The sequence below is a fragment of the Hemibagrus wyckioides genome, linkage group LG21, assembly GCF_019097595.1.
Source record: "Hemibagrus wyckioides isolate EC202008001 linkage group LG21, SWU_Hwy_1.0, whole genome shotgun sequence".
NCBI lineage: Eukaryota > Metazoa > Chordata > Actinopteri > Siluriformes > Bagridae > Hemibagrus > Hemibagrus wyckioides.
Window position 1 is genome coordinate 7,421,284 of NC_080730.1, and position 13,582 is coordinate 7,434,865.

The following is a 13,582-nucleotide window of genomic DNA, read 5'->3' on the forward strand; positions in this document are numbered from 1 at the left end:
CATTATTATTGGCTCTTTGTGTAGATTTGTTACATATAATGGCAATTAAATCCATTTAAGTTGTAGGTTAATGTCAAATCCAAAACCAATATAAAATCCAACCATTTGTGTGCTTGTATGTAGATAGATAGATAGATAGATAGATAGATAGATAGATAGATAGATAGATAGATAGATAGATAGATAGATAGATAGATAGATAGATAGACTTAATTATTGTAATTTTCTTTTATTACATAAATATACAGATAGATTTTTTGTTAATTTAATAGATAGATAGATAGATAGATAGATAGATAGATAGATAGATAGATAGATAGATAGATAGATAAATAAAAATGAAAATGAATGAATGAAAAATAAAAAAGTAAAGAAAAGAAAAATGTAATTAAATTAAATTACATTACACTAAATTAAAAATAAAATAAAATAAAATAGTGGAATAAAAAGGAAATCAGTCATGAGAATATTTCTGGTGTAACTTGACTGTAGATGACTTTTTGACTGTAATATGTTAATCTAAAATGTTTTTGTATTAAAAATATAATGTTTTTTTGTTTATTTTTTATTTTAGCATTTAATGTTAGAGTTACAATTGTCCATTTTTTTTCCGACTATCAAATTTGGATCTTGATATTTTCTTTCTGTTTTACAAGCACATTATATATTAGATATGCAGTACAGTATTTCTTTGTTAATATGCATTTTTCCTCCATAAACCATACAAACTGAGATAGTGGAATATATAAAGTAATAGCATACGAATTGATTACACAATTAAAATACACAGCTTCTATAAAAGCACAGATTTCAGACATAAACTGTCACATGTCACAAATATTCCGTACAGTATGAGAAAATTTAATCTGGCTTCTTCTTCATCTGTTTCTGTCATTTGTTATAGAGGACATTGTAATATTCAACACGCAAACTATTGTCAAGGGGACTGAATCTGTATTCCTCCCCTGTGTTGCTTTCAGGCGTAGGATGCTTATGTAGGCAGCCGTTTTGGACAGTGTTTGTCCTTCTGAGACTGTCCTCTAATGATTTTGGTCCTGCGCAGAGAAAACAATTGCATACTGTTTTTATTTTTAAATTGTCTGTTTTTAAAGTCTAATGGTGTACTTTGGTATATTACACAGTTTACCCTGTTCAAAAATTAGAAAATTATTTTGATATGTAGATCGAATAGAGTCTTTCTTTAAAAAAAAAACTGCATATTTAGCTTAATAAACAGAAACACGTTTACATTTCTAACATGCTGTGTCATCACTTAAAGTGAAGAATAAATGCAGATTTTGGTTACTTCAATCAAGATGTTTGAATAAACCGCATCTGTAACGCTTTTAGACTATAAAAATAAAATAAACGTGAAATTTAAAGAAGACTTAAGCTCCACCCACTAGTTTTGGTCTCATGTTGTGCATTAAAATGCACAAATTCATTTTTAAACCTTATAAACCTCACTATCTAGTGTGGAAATTCAGAAAATCACATTTATTTTTAAACTCATTTTTCTTTTTTCAAAAACAAAAATCTCTCTTACTAATTGTAGTTTATTACCCGGGATTTTTTAAAAAAATATATATTTTTTTAAATATTTGTTGCTATAACTTTAGCTTGCTAAATTTTATACAGAAAATTGGCGTAAAACAATTGAAGTGTAACATTATGCAAAGAGTTAACTATTTGGTTTGCAATGTATGCAAATATGCATATTTAACACGATGGAGCATCATGTGGATAAATGAATACAAAAATATCAGCAATCGATTGATTGTGTCTTGCCGTAATGACCAACACGAGACAATGACTCAATCACTAGCTTGTATACGTGTGATGAAGAATGATAGCAACTGGGCAATGAATAGAAAATTGATCGATGTGCATAAGCGTGACTAGCTGTGTCCTGACCTTGAGATGAACTCACAACTCCAACAGGTTCAAATTCGCGTTAAACTTCTCTAACAAACTGCTAACAAGCTGTAAAACCAGGTTTAGTGTCAGGTTTTAGCCGGAAGTCAGCGACGACCTATAAAATGGTCAGACTGCTCAGTGTGAAGAAAACCTGTTGTGAAAGGTGGCGAGTGTCTTCATGCAGGAAGGAAGAAATTCGTGTACCTGTGATGTGCTTTGCTGGACACTGTGTCTGCTGGACAGATGCTGTTAGGGGAGAAAAGGAGGGGGAGAGAAAGAGAAAGATGTAAAAGCAGATACGCATTTCTTGAAAGCATCATCGTGAAAAAAATCCTAAGTGATGTGTGTGTCTGCTGTGCTTAGAGCTTAGCAGGAGAACAGCGTTGTGCTGTCAGCTGTGTCTCAAGTGGATGTGAGGGGAAAACCTGAGGCAGTACTCCAAACCATACTGAATAAAACACAGTGACATATGGGAAAGAAACACACACTGGGTTCCTGACGGTAGCAGCGTGTGAATATAGTACCAGTGCTGAATATTGCAAATTAATATGACGGGATGTGCTGTTAGAGGAAAATAATCAATGACCCTTGAAGTGTCAAGGTCGATCCATCCGTTCATCCAGTTTCTGTAGAGCTTATACTACACAGGGTCATGGAGAGGTGAGTTATTTATACAAAGGAGACTCAGGACAGAAGGCTGGGGCATGCTTAGACATCCAGTAACACACTGAACAATTTAAAGATGACAATCAGCTTCCAACGCATGTCTTTGGGCTGGAGGAGGAAACTGGAGTACCTGGAGAAAACCGCCGAAGCATGGGGAGAACATGCAAACTCCAAGCACACAAGACGGAAGCATGAATCAAACCTCCAACAATGTAGATGTGAGGAAACCATGCCAACAGCTATGCTTTTTATGAAAATTTTCATGTTCTCTCGGCTGCTCCCTGTTTGGGGAATATATATATACATTATGATGCCACGGCAATAGATACTAATCAACCGATAAATAGCAAAATAAAAAAAAAATTAGGCTACAGTATTTCACACCTCACAAGGAATAGTCGATTTTATTACAGTACGCCTTGAAAATGCATTTGTAAGGATGTCTGCCACCAAATCGATTTCTTCTCCTCTGTCAGCCATTGTGAGTTAAAATATATATATTTTATTTAGTTTGTGTGTTTTGCTGCCTCTGACTACTCCAATTATCCAATCAATGGACGGGAAATTGCTGACGTAATCGTACGCCTGCTAGATGGCCCCAGTGACGCCAACTCGAAATCTGATTGGTTAATGTAACAATTTCATTGCCACTTATTTTAAGCTACGGGCGCCCGCACTATTGATTCTGAAAGCCTTAAGGCAGATTTCTTTCACCCTGGCAACACATGATGTCAGCCACTGGCTGAAATATGATTGGATAAATACTCTTATCATAAATATACACTACTGGAAGCAGCACAACCAAGAGAAAAGCTATGAAGTGTAGAGAATAGACTATTGGGAATAATTTAATACACATTCATGGAAAAATATATTAATTATATTAAATTGCGTGTCAGTGTTTCAGATCACTGCTGTTTAGGCCAGCAGAGAAGGCCTTGCTGGCCCTGACGGCCCATCCTGGTGATGTCATAGTCATTTTGTAGGCTGGGAGACTAGGAAACAAAAACTGGTCATGCTTTCTGGATAAAAGGGATGGTATAGTCTCTCTCTCTCTCCCCTGTCAATCACAGCGACTCTAGTCAAGAGATCATGTATGCGGAAGAGGGCAGACTGTTTTTTTTTTTTCATCCAAGTGTGCTATGTTGTCATGTAATGCTGCCTGAGTGGCAGTTCAGCAGGATGCAGCAGTTGGCTTAGTTGATAGATGTTGAATGAGAAAGATGAGCTGGCTGGTGAGCAGAAATTGGCAGTTTATCAAATTGGGGGAAATTGTTTATAGAGTACTTTTTATGAGTATCATCCACCATGAAAGTCTGTCTATGTTACTATAGAAACAATAATGTATTAGAACGAGGACATTAATATAAGATAAACCTTGCAGCTGGAACTTCTGTCAGAGCTGCTGGACTAAATGTTTCCTATATGAATTGATGAAGGATTTATAGAAGAAGAAAGACGTTGTTGTAGTAGACTGTAGACTTATATTTTAGGAGGCTGAAAGTAGCACATGATATCTTGAACTATGAAATATTTCTGAGAAAGTCGCAATGCTGAGACTTGCAAACTCAAAAAAAAAAGAAACTACTTTAGATAATAAAAAAACAAAAGAAAAAGTAATAAATGTAATAAATAAATATTTAAATAAAATATAATAAATATTTATATGACATTTATAAATATTTATATGTAATAAATATTTTAGCAAAATATCTTGGAAATACAGTTATATGAAATAATTTGTTTACAAATGTCAGAATTGCTCCTCTCATATTAAAGTTGCAGCAGGATATTTAATCAGCATTAAATCCAACCAGTTTTAGTGTATTAATTTATTTTCAGACTCATGCTATTTATTTAACAAACATACAGTGAGTCCCACCTCTTCGTTAATAACATTTGCAGCATTTAAGGTCCATATTGAAGCGATCATGAAGTCCTTCTCATTCCTTAAGGAAAAGGAACACGCTTGTACGTCAAATATGTTTCATCGCTTCAGTTTGGAGCAATTCTACAAATAGCTGCCGTGGGTGGTCTCCATTTGAAGCGTCTTTCCAACGGGATGGCAGTAAAAGTGTCCATGACATGGAGTGCTTCTCATTTCTTAAATTGCATCTCCTCATTTCCTTTCCTTGTTTCCCTTCCTCGCTATTTAGCTCTTCTCATCAAAGGAAAATGGAATGAGGACAGGAAGAATCCAGAACAAACAAATGAGATGTCCTCGCTCACAGAAGCGCAACTTGCTTAAATGTTAACGCTGACTCATCACATGACTTCTTATGTTTTCAAGTAAGGCTTGTTATTTGGATTTCGTCCAATTATTTCATTTGTACCCTTTTTTGGGGGGTGTTTGTAGAGGTGGAAAATATATACCACTGACTTATGCTGCCTTCACATGCTATCAGAATGATCGTAAATACGAATTCCCCACTAGGAAGTTGCACATGAATGATCCCTCATGTCATAATTACAACCTGGAAACTCATTTTGATACCAGGATTCTTCAATATGGGAAGAAAGGTACAGTTCCTGTACTGTACAAAAGTTCTGTTTATTTTTCTAACCGCTGCTAATTGTTAACACTTGTAGTTTTGATCATATTCGTGTATATTATGCATATCGGCAACCATTCCATACACATTTTTACACAGTGAAAATATCTTGTATTTGGCCAAAGTTATAGCCAGCTGATCCAGCTAACTGCCTAATATGTTATAGTGTCAATATAAAAGTAAAATTGATAAATAAACCATGTTCACAGCAAAGCATGTGAACATGACTTACTCGTAATTACCACTACACAAGTGGGAAGTAGGATCATTCTGGATAGCATATGAAGGCAGCATTACATCACATGCTAAAGTTAAAAAAAATAAGAAAGAAACAGGATCCTGGTAGGCAGAAGCTGCGTATGCTTCATTTAAAACCTCATCCCTCTTCATTCCTCTGAACATATTTAAAAACCTGGTACGTCCTTAATCTTGATGAACTTGATGGGATCGAGCAATCTTAATCTCGACAGACCGATTTCCATGGTTACAGCCTGAAGTAGGTAGGATAGACATCAGTTAATTTTGCGATGCACTATCGACTCGAGAGCTTTGGTTCGATTCATGTATGTTTATGTATTTCCTTTTCAAACAGGAAGGCAAAGATGGAGTGTGAAAAAGGGCGAGTCTGATATCCATAACAGTAGCATTCAAAATAAAGCATACCCCCCTGCCGAAACTGAAGTGTTGCTTTAGCAGCTTGGCTAAATGTTGCAGTTAGAGTTTATGGGTGTGAAGGATTTCTCACTGCCGGTTTACATTTAGCGACTTTGAAATGTTTGGTATTGTGGACCAGAGGATTTCAACATTGTACTGGTATCCGGTTGTAGAAGGTTAGTTGCCGGATTGCAGTAGTATTTTGCCTTTCCCCTGCGGCAAGACTCGAGCAGCATTATAGCTCCCCTCAAGGGAGAGGGAAAAGATTGCTGTTTAACACAGAGTAATGTAATTGTATCCAGAAATGAGCTTTCTGGTCAACTCTCTCTCTCTCTCTCTCTCTCACACACACACACACACGCACACACTTGCACACACACACACACACATACGCACACATCCACACACACACACATGCACACACAGACATGGACACACACTCAGACACACATACAAACATGCACACATACACATATGCACACACACAAACACACACTCACACACACATACAAACGTGCACACATACACATATGCACACACACAAACACACACTCACACACACATACAAACGTGCACACATACACATATGCACACACACAAACACACACTCACACACACATACAAACGTGCACACATACACACGCACATGCACACACAGAAATATGTATACGCGCACACAAACACATACACACTCAGACATGCACACACGCACACACACACACACACACACGGAAAAACATGCACACACACACACATGCACACACACACTTACACAAACTTACACACAAACACACACACATACAAACGTGCACACATACACACGCACACACACACATGCACACACACCAACCCACCCACCCACATACACACAGACACAGACACACACTCACACACATACAAGCATACACCCATACACACACGGGACATGGAGCACTTATTACTGAAGTGGGGTGTTTTTTTCTTAACAAACCAAAATATTGGAATGTGTCACTATTGTTAAAATGTCAAAAAATTGTGCTATAATATTTATGCCATATTACAGCACAGCCCTTGTACACACACACACACACGCGCACACACACACGCATGCACATATTTGCTGCAGGATTGTGAGTGAATTATGAAGCTCCACTACCAAGCATATGTTTCCTCTCTTGAGGCTTTGTGTGTGCTCCGAATAAATCAGCGCAGACCCCCCTCTGTGAAGCCGCCGATAGAGACATGCAACTCAACGCAACATTAAACCTGACTCTGTGTTATCTGATTGTGTTCCGATTGTGTAACTTTGGTACAGATTAAAACAACAGCAAGGTGCAGGCATCATGAAAGCCTGACAGCTAGTGAGGCCTCATCCTCTACTCCAGCAGGGGACATCCTGATTTAGAAATGCTCTGAAAACAAACATCTTCCTTCTGTTCTTGGTTATTTTATCATTAGCGATGCTGAATGCAAGCCTTGAGGGAGCCATTAATCCTGAGTTGTGCCTAACAGTGAAGTTAGAAAGCATGTCCTATATATTTTGGAACTTTTCTGCAATTGTAATATTTGAGAAAAAATTCAGGCATCCTTCTTCTTCTTCGTCTTCTTCTTTGGGGTCAGGGCTACATTTGCTATTACACTATGTTCGTATTTCTTTTCGAATTTCATTTGAAAAAGCTTTTACGACTGGATACTATACGACTCCTTTGCTACCGCATCATTTCAATCTTAAACTGCAGACGAGTCATTAAAGTATAATGAGGAAAGGGAAAACATTAATACACTGCCTGTAGAGCCAAGCCAAGATAAAAGGCTTTTGAAAAGAGTTGCTTAGATTATTATTATTAAATGTAGGACTTAAATTTCCCACAAAAAAAATGGCTAATGGTTTGCCTTGAGAGTTAAAAATCTTCAGCTTGAATGACAGAAATCTTTTTTTCCAATTTATTTATTTAACCTTCCAGTCAATTACTGGTAATTGGTATTATAAAATTACACACATATTAACATAAATAAATAAATAAACAAACAAACAAACCACTCACCTACGAATGAATAAGGAAGCATAATACAATTAAATAAAAATAGCCTTTAATTAATTTACTGATACAATTGCTGAATTCTGCTATCCCGACAAACCCAACACAAAGCAAACCATCTCCAAATTCCAGTCTACTTTTTGTAGCACATTTTGGTTCAGTCTTGCCTGAAGGCAGGTAAATGTGGAGGTTTTTACAGCTCTGCGTTCTTTGGTTTGTGTTTCTGGTACTGGCAAGGAGTTCCTCTTCCTCCCACAAACTGAAACTCTAGCGCGCCAACACAACACATTACACTACCACACTTCCAAAAAGAGTTGGAAAAAGTTGCTTTTCCGATAGTGCTACAGTGCAGTCTACATTATTCTCAATATCAATTTTAACCTTTTTTAAAATTTATTCAGCAAATTATTACATTGATCAGATGTTGATAGCGTCAGACACGTGAATGGATATCTTCAGGACTGTTATTTTTCAACAGAAGTTGTTGTGTCCCATATACACTGATCAAGGATAACATTATGACCACCTGCCTAATATTGGTGTTGGTCCCCCTTTTGCTGCCAAAACAGCCCTGACCCATCATGCACTGTGTATTCTGACACCTTTCTATCAGAACCAGCATTAACTTCTTCAGCAATTTGAGCAACAGTAGCTCATCTATTGGATCAGATCACACGGGTCAGCCTTCGCTCCCAACGTGCATCAATGAGCCTTGGCCGCCCATGACCCTGTCACCGGTTCACCACTGTTCCTTCCACTTTTAATAGATACTGACCACTGATAACAATCTGGCCCCTCTCAAATGCACTTTGTTCCTTGGCCCCTGTTAGTGGGTGGGATATATTAGGTAGCAAGTGAATATTTTGTCCTCAAAGTTGATGTGTTGAAGCAGGAAGAATGGGCAAGCTTAAGGATTTGAGTGAGTTTGACAAGGGCCAAATTGTGATGGCTAGACGACTGGATCAGAGCATCTCCAAAACTGCAGCTCTTGTGGGGTGTTCCCGGTCTGCAGTGGTCAGTATCTATCAAAAGTGGTCCAAGGAAGGAACAGTGGTGAACCGGTGACAGGGTCATGGCTGGCCAAGGCTCATTGATGCACATGGGGATCGAAAGTTGGACTGTATGATCCGATCCAACAGATAAGCTACTGTTGCTTAAATTCCTTAAGAAGTTGATAGAAAGGTGTCAGAATACACAGTGCATTACAGTCTGTTGTGTTTTGGCAGCACAAGGGGGACCAACACAATATTAGTCAGGTGGTCATAATGTTATGCCTGGGCAGTGTATCTTCACAGTCCAAACTTTCATATAGTACGTAGTATTGCTCAGCGTAGAGGATTTTTAGAGGACATGCCAAACCCTGCTATTGTGATTAGGCATCAGGTTCTTTATTCCCATTTGTTCCATGATTAAAGTTTTTGCTCTCTTTTAATACATGAATAACAAAAATGAAAGGCACCTACAAAGATCCCAACCCCCATGACTCCCATCTGCATGACTGCTTTTAATCTGTGTTTTTCCTCTATGTTTTAAACACTTCCTTTTACAAAAATCATTTTATCTTAATAAATAAAATAAATATAAACATGAATATAACGTATCAATATGAATATTAGAAAAAGGAAAAGCGGTATTATTCCATCCTTAATTAACATCGTCTCTGAAATCAATTTTAATAAACCATTAGATGGCTCTATTAGTTGAGCGCTTGTGTCCATCACTACAGTAGGTCTGACCTCTGCCTGTCTATTTAGATATGATAATGCAGGAAATGTTCTCTGAAACGTTAAACAGATTGTTTTTTTGGAGACCCGAGAGGCGTCTGACATTTCCTGCTGTCTGTGCTAAAAAGGATGAGGAAAGTATTTAGCTACATTGAAAAATTAGTTCACAATATGGTTGGAATTCACTATCAAACCATTAGATCTAATTCACTCTCTACAAGAAGGGGAAAAAAGTGGATAAAAAGCGAGTGCAGTAGGAGGAGAAGGTGAGAAGCACACCTCCCTGCCAACTCTCTTACATCAGTGCCAATAGGCCCTGCAGGAGTGCCAGACCTCAGTGCCAAGGCCAGGACAGCACTGCCTGCTCTATGCCAACCCTGGGCATCACCGTAATGATCGCCTTGGCAGCGTTTCACCCTCTTCTCGTGGTGTCATTTCTGCACTGGGCATTTTTTTGAGGCAGAAATGAAACCATTAATCTGCCATATGTGTCAGTGCAGCTGAAAGATGATGTGATATTTTGTCAGAAATAATAAAAGCATATGCTTGCCCTCATTCTGGATAGACGGCATGCAAATTAATAAGCTGGTTGATTTGTAAACATGTGAACGCTTAATTAATGCCCGTTGGTTTGGAGAATTTATGGGCATTTACAATTCAAGCAGTTAAATCTGCAGTTTCTTTTTTCAATCTATCATTTGATAAGGTACTTGGTGCCAAACCACCCAATACTGAAAATTGCGACTTTAAGCATTTTTAATAACATATATATTTAGATACTGTACATTAACAAGCTTAAATGGAGGCTGACTAAAGATGAAGTATGTCTAGGATTAAAACTGAAGAATTCAAAAATTCAATTATAAAATCTCACACACACGCAGATACACACACACTGTAGTTGTGCACATATGCCTGAGGGAACCATTAGACGAGGTTCTGCATCACATTTATCCTTCCTGTGAAGGCAATCCCATAATTCTGTTCACTGGACCAGAGAGTGGCCATCATGGCTGACCACAATGTCCCTCTATTAAATGTAAGTGAATGAGCGTTAATTTTAATTAGCCATAGAGGTGTAGCATGGAGTGCTGACATTTATGAGGGTTCATGCATGAACTGCTTGGAAATCACTTGTTTTATATATATATATATATATATATATATATATATATATATATATATATATATATATATATGTATATATATATATATTTCTTTTCTTTATCTTTACTTAAACAGGCAATGCACAGTACAGTCAAAAAAGATGAGTCTGATCAGCCTGATGGTGGTGCTGTTATAGATCAGCATTTTCCATTTTAACCAATAAATCAGAATCAAACAGTTTCACAATCCAAAATTTGTTCCCTCCGATTCCTTGGCTTAGTGAGAACAGAAGAGTAACGTGGACCATTTAGCATCACCTGGCCGCCACACGCCAAATCAGTTGTAATATATCCATGCAACTACTTCTGCAAGGAAGCAGGTAGTATGTTAGCTTCCACCCTCCCTAATGATAGCTGTCAAATTATAACGGAGAGCAGGATGATGGGTATAACATTTTTAATTTATATATTCATTCAGGGGTGGCACGGTGGCTTAGTGGTTAGCAAGTTTCACGCCTCCAGAGTCCTGGGCACAGTTTGCATGTTCTCCCCGTGCTTGGTGGGTTTCCTCTAGGTGCTCCGGTTTAGACAAACATCTAGGACTGTTTGTCTGTTTATATGTTTCTTGTTTTCTTATGTTGTTTCTCATGTAAAGCTGCTTTGAGACAATGCTCTTTGTTAAAAGTGCTATACAAATAAAATTGAACTGAATTTAATTGAATTTCCTCCCACAGTCCAAAGACATAATACTAGGCTGATTGGAGGTTGGACTTACTTATAAGTAAGGGTTTTATTTTTCTCCATGGTACACGTTTCTTTCTATTTAAGAAATTAATGTAATGAAGCTTTAAACTATATTGGTAGCATTTTTTAAACAAAGAAAAAACTAAAAGTGGCTCCGACACAGCCTATACTAATAACTTATCCAGACACATGTTAAACAGGTTTAAACCCTGACTGAAAGCTACACTCTGGGTTCCTGTAACGTGAACATATTTCTTCATGAGTGTTATTCAGATTTTTTCAGAGTCCTGAAACAACACATTTTACCCAATTAGCACTTCATTTACCATAGACGCTAATATGCTAATATGTCTTTAGCACTGATGGTGATCGCTCACAAACATTGGAAGTGTTAGAACTGGGAACACTTACCATTTTGTAGAGGTCAGAGACACTAATCTTGTCTGCATCCACCATTTCAAAGTCCTTCCTCGGTACGAGATCCAGACCTAAGTGTCTGTTAAATGAATGCAGATTAAAAAAAAAAGAAAGAGGAGAGATGGTGGTAAGGGAATAGTGGCAGGAATAAAGAAATTGTATATAGATCAAAGAGTCAAGATAAATATAGCTAGCGTGAATGACTAAAATCTAACACGTTACTTTTGACACCTGTTGTGGTAGCTTTGACACGTGCCAAGTAATGCTGGTCTTACCCACTGGCCATCTGTCCACACATTGTACATTGTAACAGCATATCTCAGAGTACTCCAACTACACAATATATCAAACTTTATTGAACAAAAGCTTGGTCGCATAATTTATAGCATGCTCCTGCACCGTCTAGAAGCTATCACCTATATGAATATAAATGTAATATATCTTCATATCATATATCTTCGCATTCTTACTGTATGCATAAATCTACTGGCATGTTAAACAGATTTCTCTGTATTCATTGGCGAGTGCATAGACAACAGTTCTCTACAATTAAATGCTATGCTGTATGTGCAGTATGTGCAGCTGTGTTGTGTTATGATAACAGGTGTGTGTCCTACGGTTTCTAAGTTAAACGGCATGCAAGTCATGTGGACATTGTAAATAGTGACAATTATTAATGGGGTCCAACAATAAAGGTGTTAGGGAGATTCTCCGCTGAAACAAATTGTCACACCAAAGTGTAAGTCATATAAGATGTGAAATCTGGTCAACAGGTCTCTCATCCAAAGTTACTCACATTTTATCTCTCTCTCTCTCTCTCTTTTTTTTTTTTTACAACTGAGCAATTGAGGGATAAGGGCCTTGCTCAGGGGCCCAGCAGCAGCATTGCTTGGTGGACCTGAGATTTAAACTCAAAACATTCCGAGCAGTAGTCCAACACCTTTATCACTAAGCTACCACATCCCCCACATACTGTAATTCCCACCATAAGGGATTATGTTAGCTAATTTGCATAATATATATAACACCTACTTTGGTGAACTAGTCCTAGGATCTAGGATCTAGGTCCTAGGATGGGGTTATGGTTCCTGAGAAACAGCTGTTTGGTGTTAAGTCCAAATAGCTGCTAGTCAGAAACCAATAGTCCAAATTTGGTTCATCCATCTGCTAATTTATAAACTGGATTTTAAATCATCACTGAATTACTTAAAAACATGGCTACCTTCAGCCAATCAGCTTTCAGCAGGCATTTCACACAACTAGCATTGAACTATCATTATACAGTAACTATATTGCTCTGTTAAGCTTAGCATGTACTGCCCACTGGGGGTGAAGAGGTGTGCTTGGACCCCGCAGATCGCTGCTTAAGCCTATACTACTACTACTACTACTACTACTACTACTACTACTAATAATAATAATAATATGCTTCCTGAGTTTTTCCCTTTCATTTGCCTTTTCCAATCTGTCAAATCATGACAAACATATAAATACAGTTCTATAACTATGAACAAACGCTAATTATCTTGAGGAAAATAATGAATTTATTTATTCAAATTTGTTGAGTGTGAAAAAGGCTGATTAACTACATGTAATTACTAAACAGGGTGACGAGCCAGACGAAAGCTTCTCATTTACCACTTCAAGGTTCTCAAAAAATACATGATTATGATTGCAGGGAAATGAGGGCACATTGACACTAGACGGCACGACGTGTCAATGTAGAGACAATATTTGGTAAAACTGCATCTCTCTGGAAAACGGGGCTTGTAGCAGCACTTATG

General features: G+C 37.5%; 1 protein-coding gene across 7 annotated transcripts in view; it reads right to left on the reverse strand.

The window, feature by feature from the left end:
* Positions 1 to 13,582, reverse strand: part of dock3 (dedicator of cytokinesis 3) — a 218,800-nt gene that overhangs the window by 76,708 nt on the left and 128,510 nt on the right. For all 7 annotated transcript variants that reach the window (XM_058373970.1, XM_058373975.1, XM_058373974.1 and 4 more), the window contains 2 exons: positions 11,793 to 11,877; positions 2,122 to 2,163 (listed from right to left, as the gene is read on the reverse strand). In XM_058373970.1, coding sequence (XP_058229953.1) covers positions 2,122 to 2,163; positions 11,793 to 11,877 — 127 coding nt within the window. The remainder of the gene's footprint in view (positions 1 to 2,121; positions 2,164 to 11,792; positions 11,878 to 13,582) is intronic.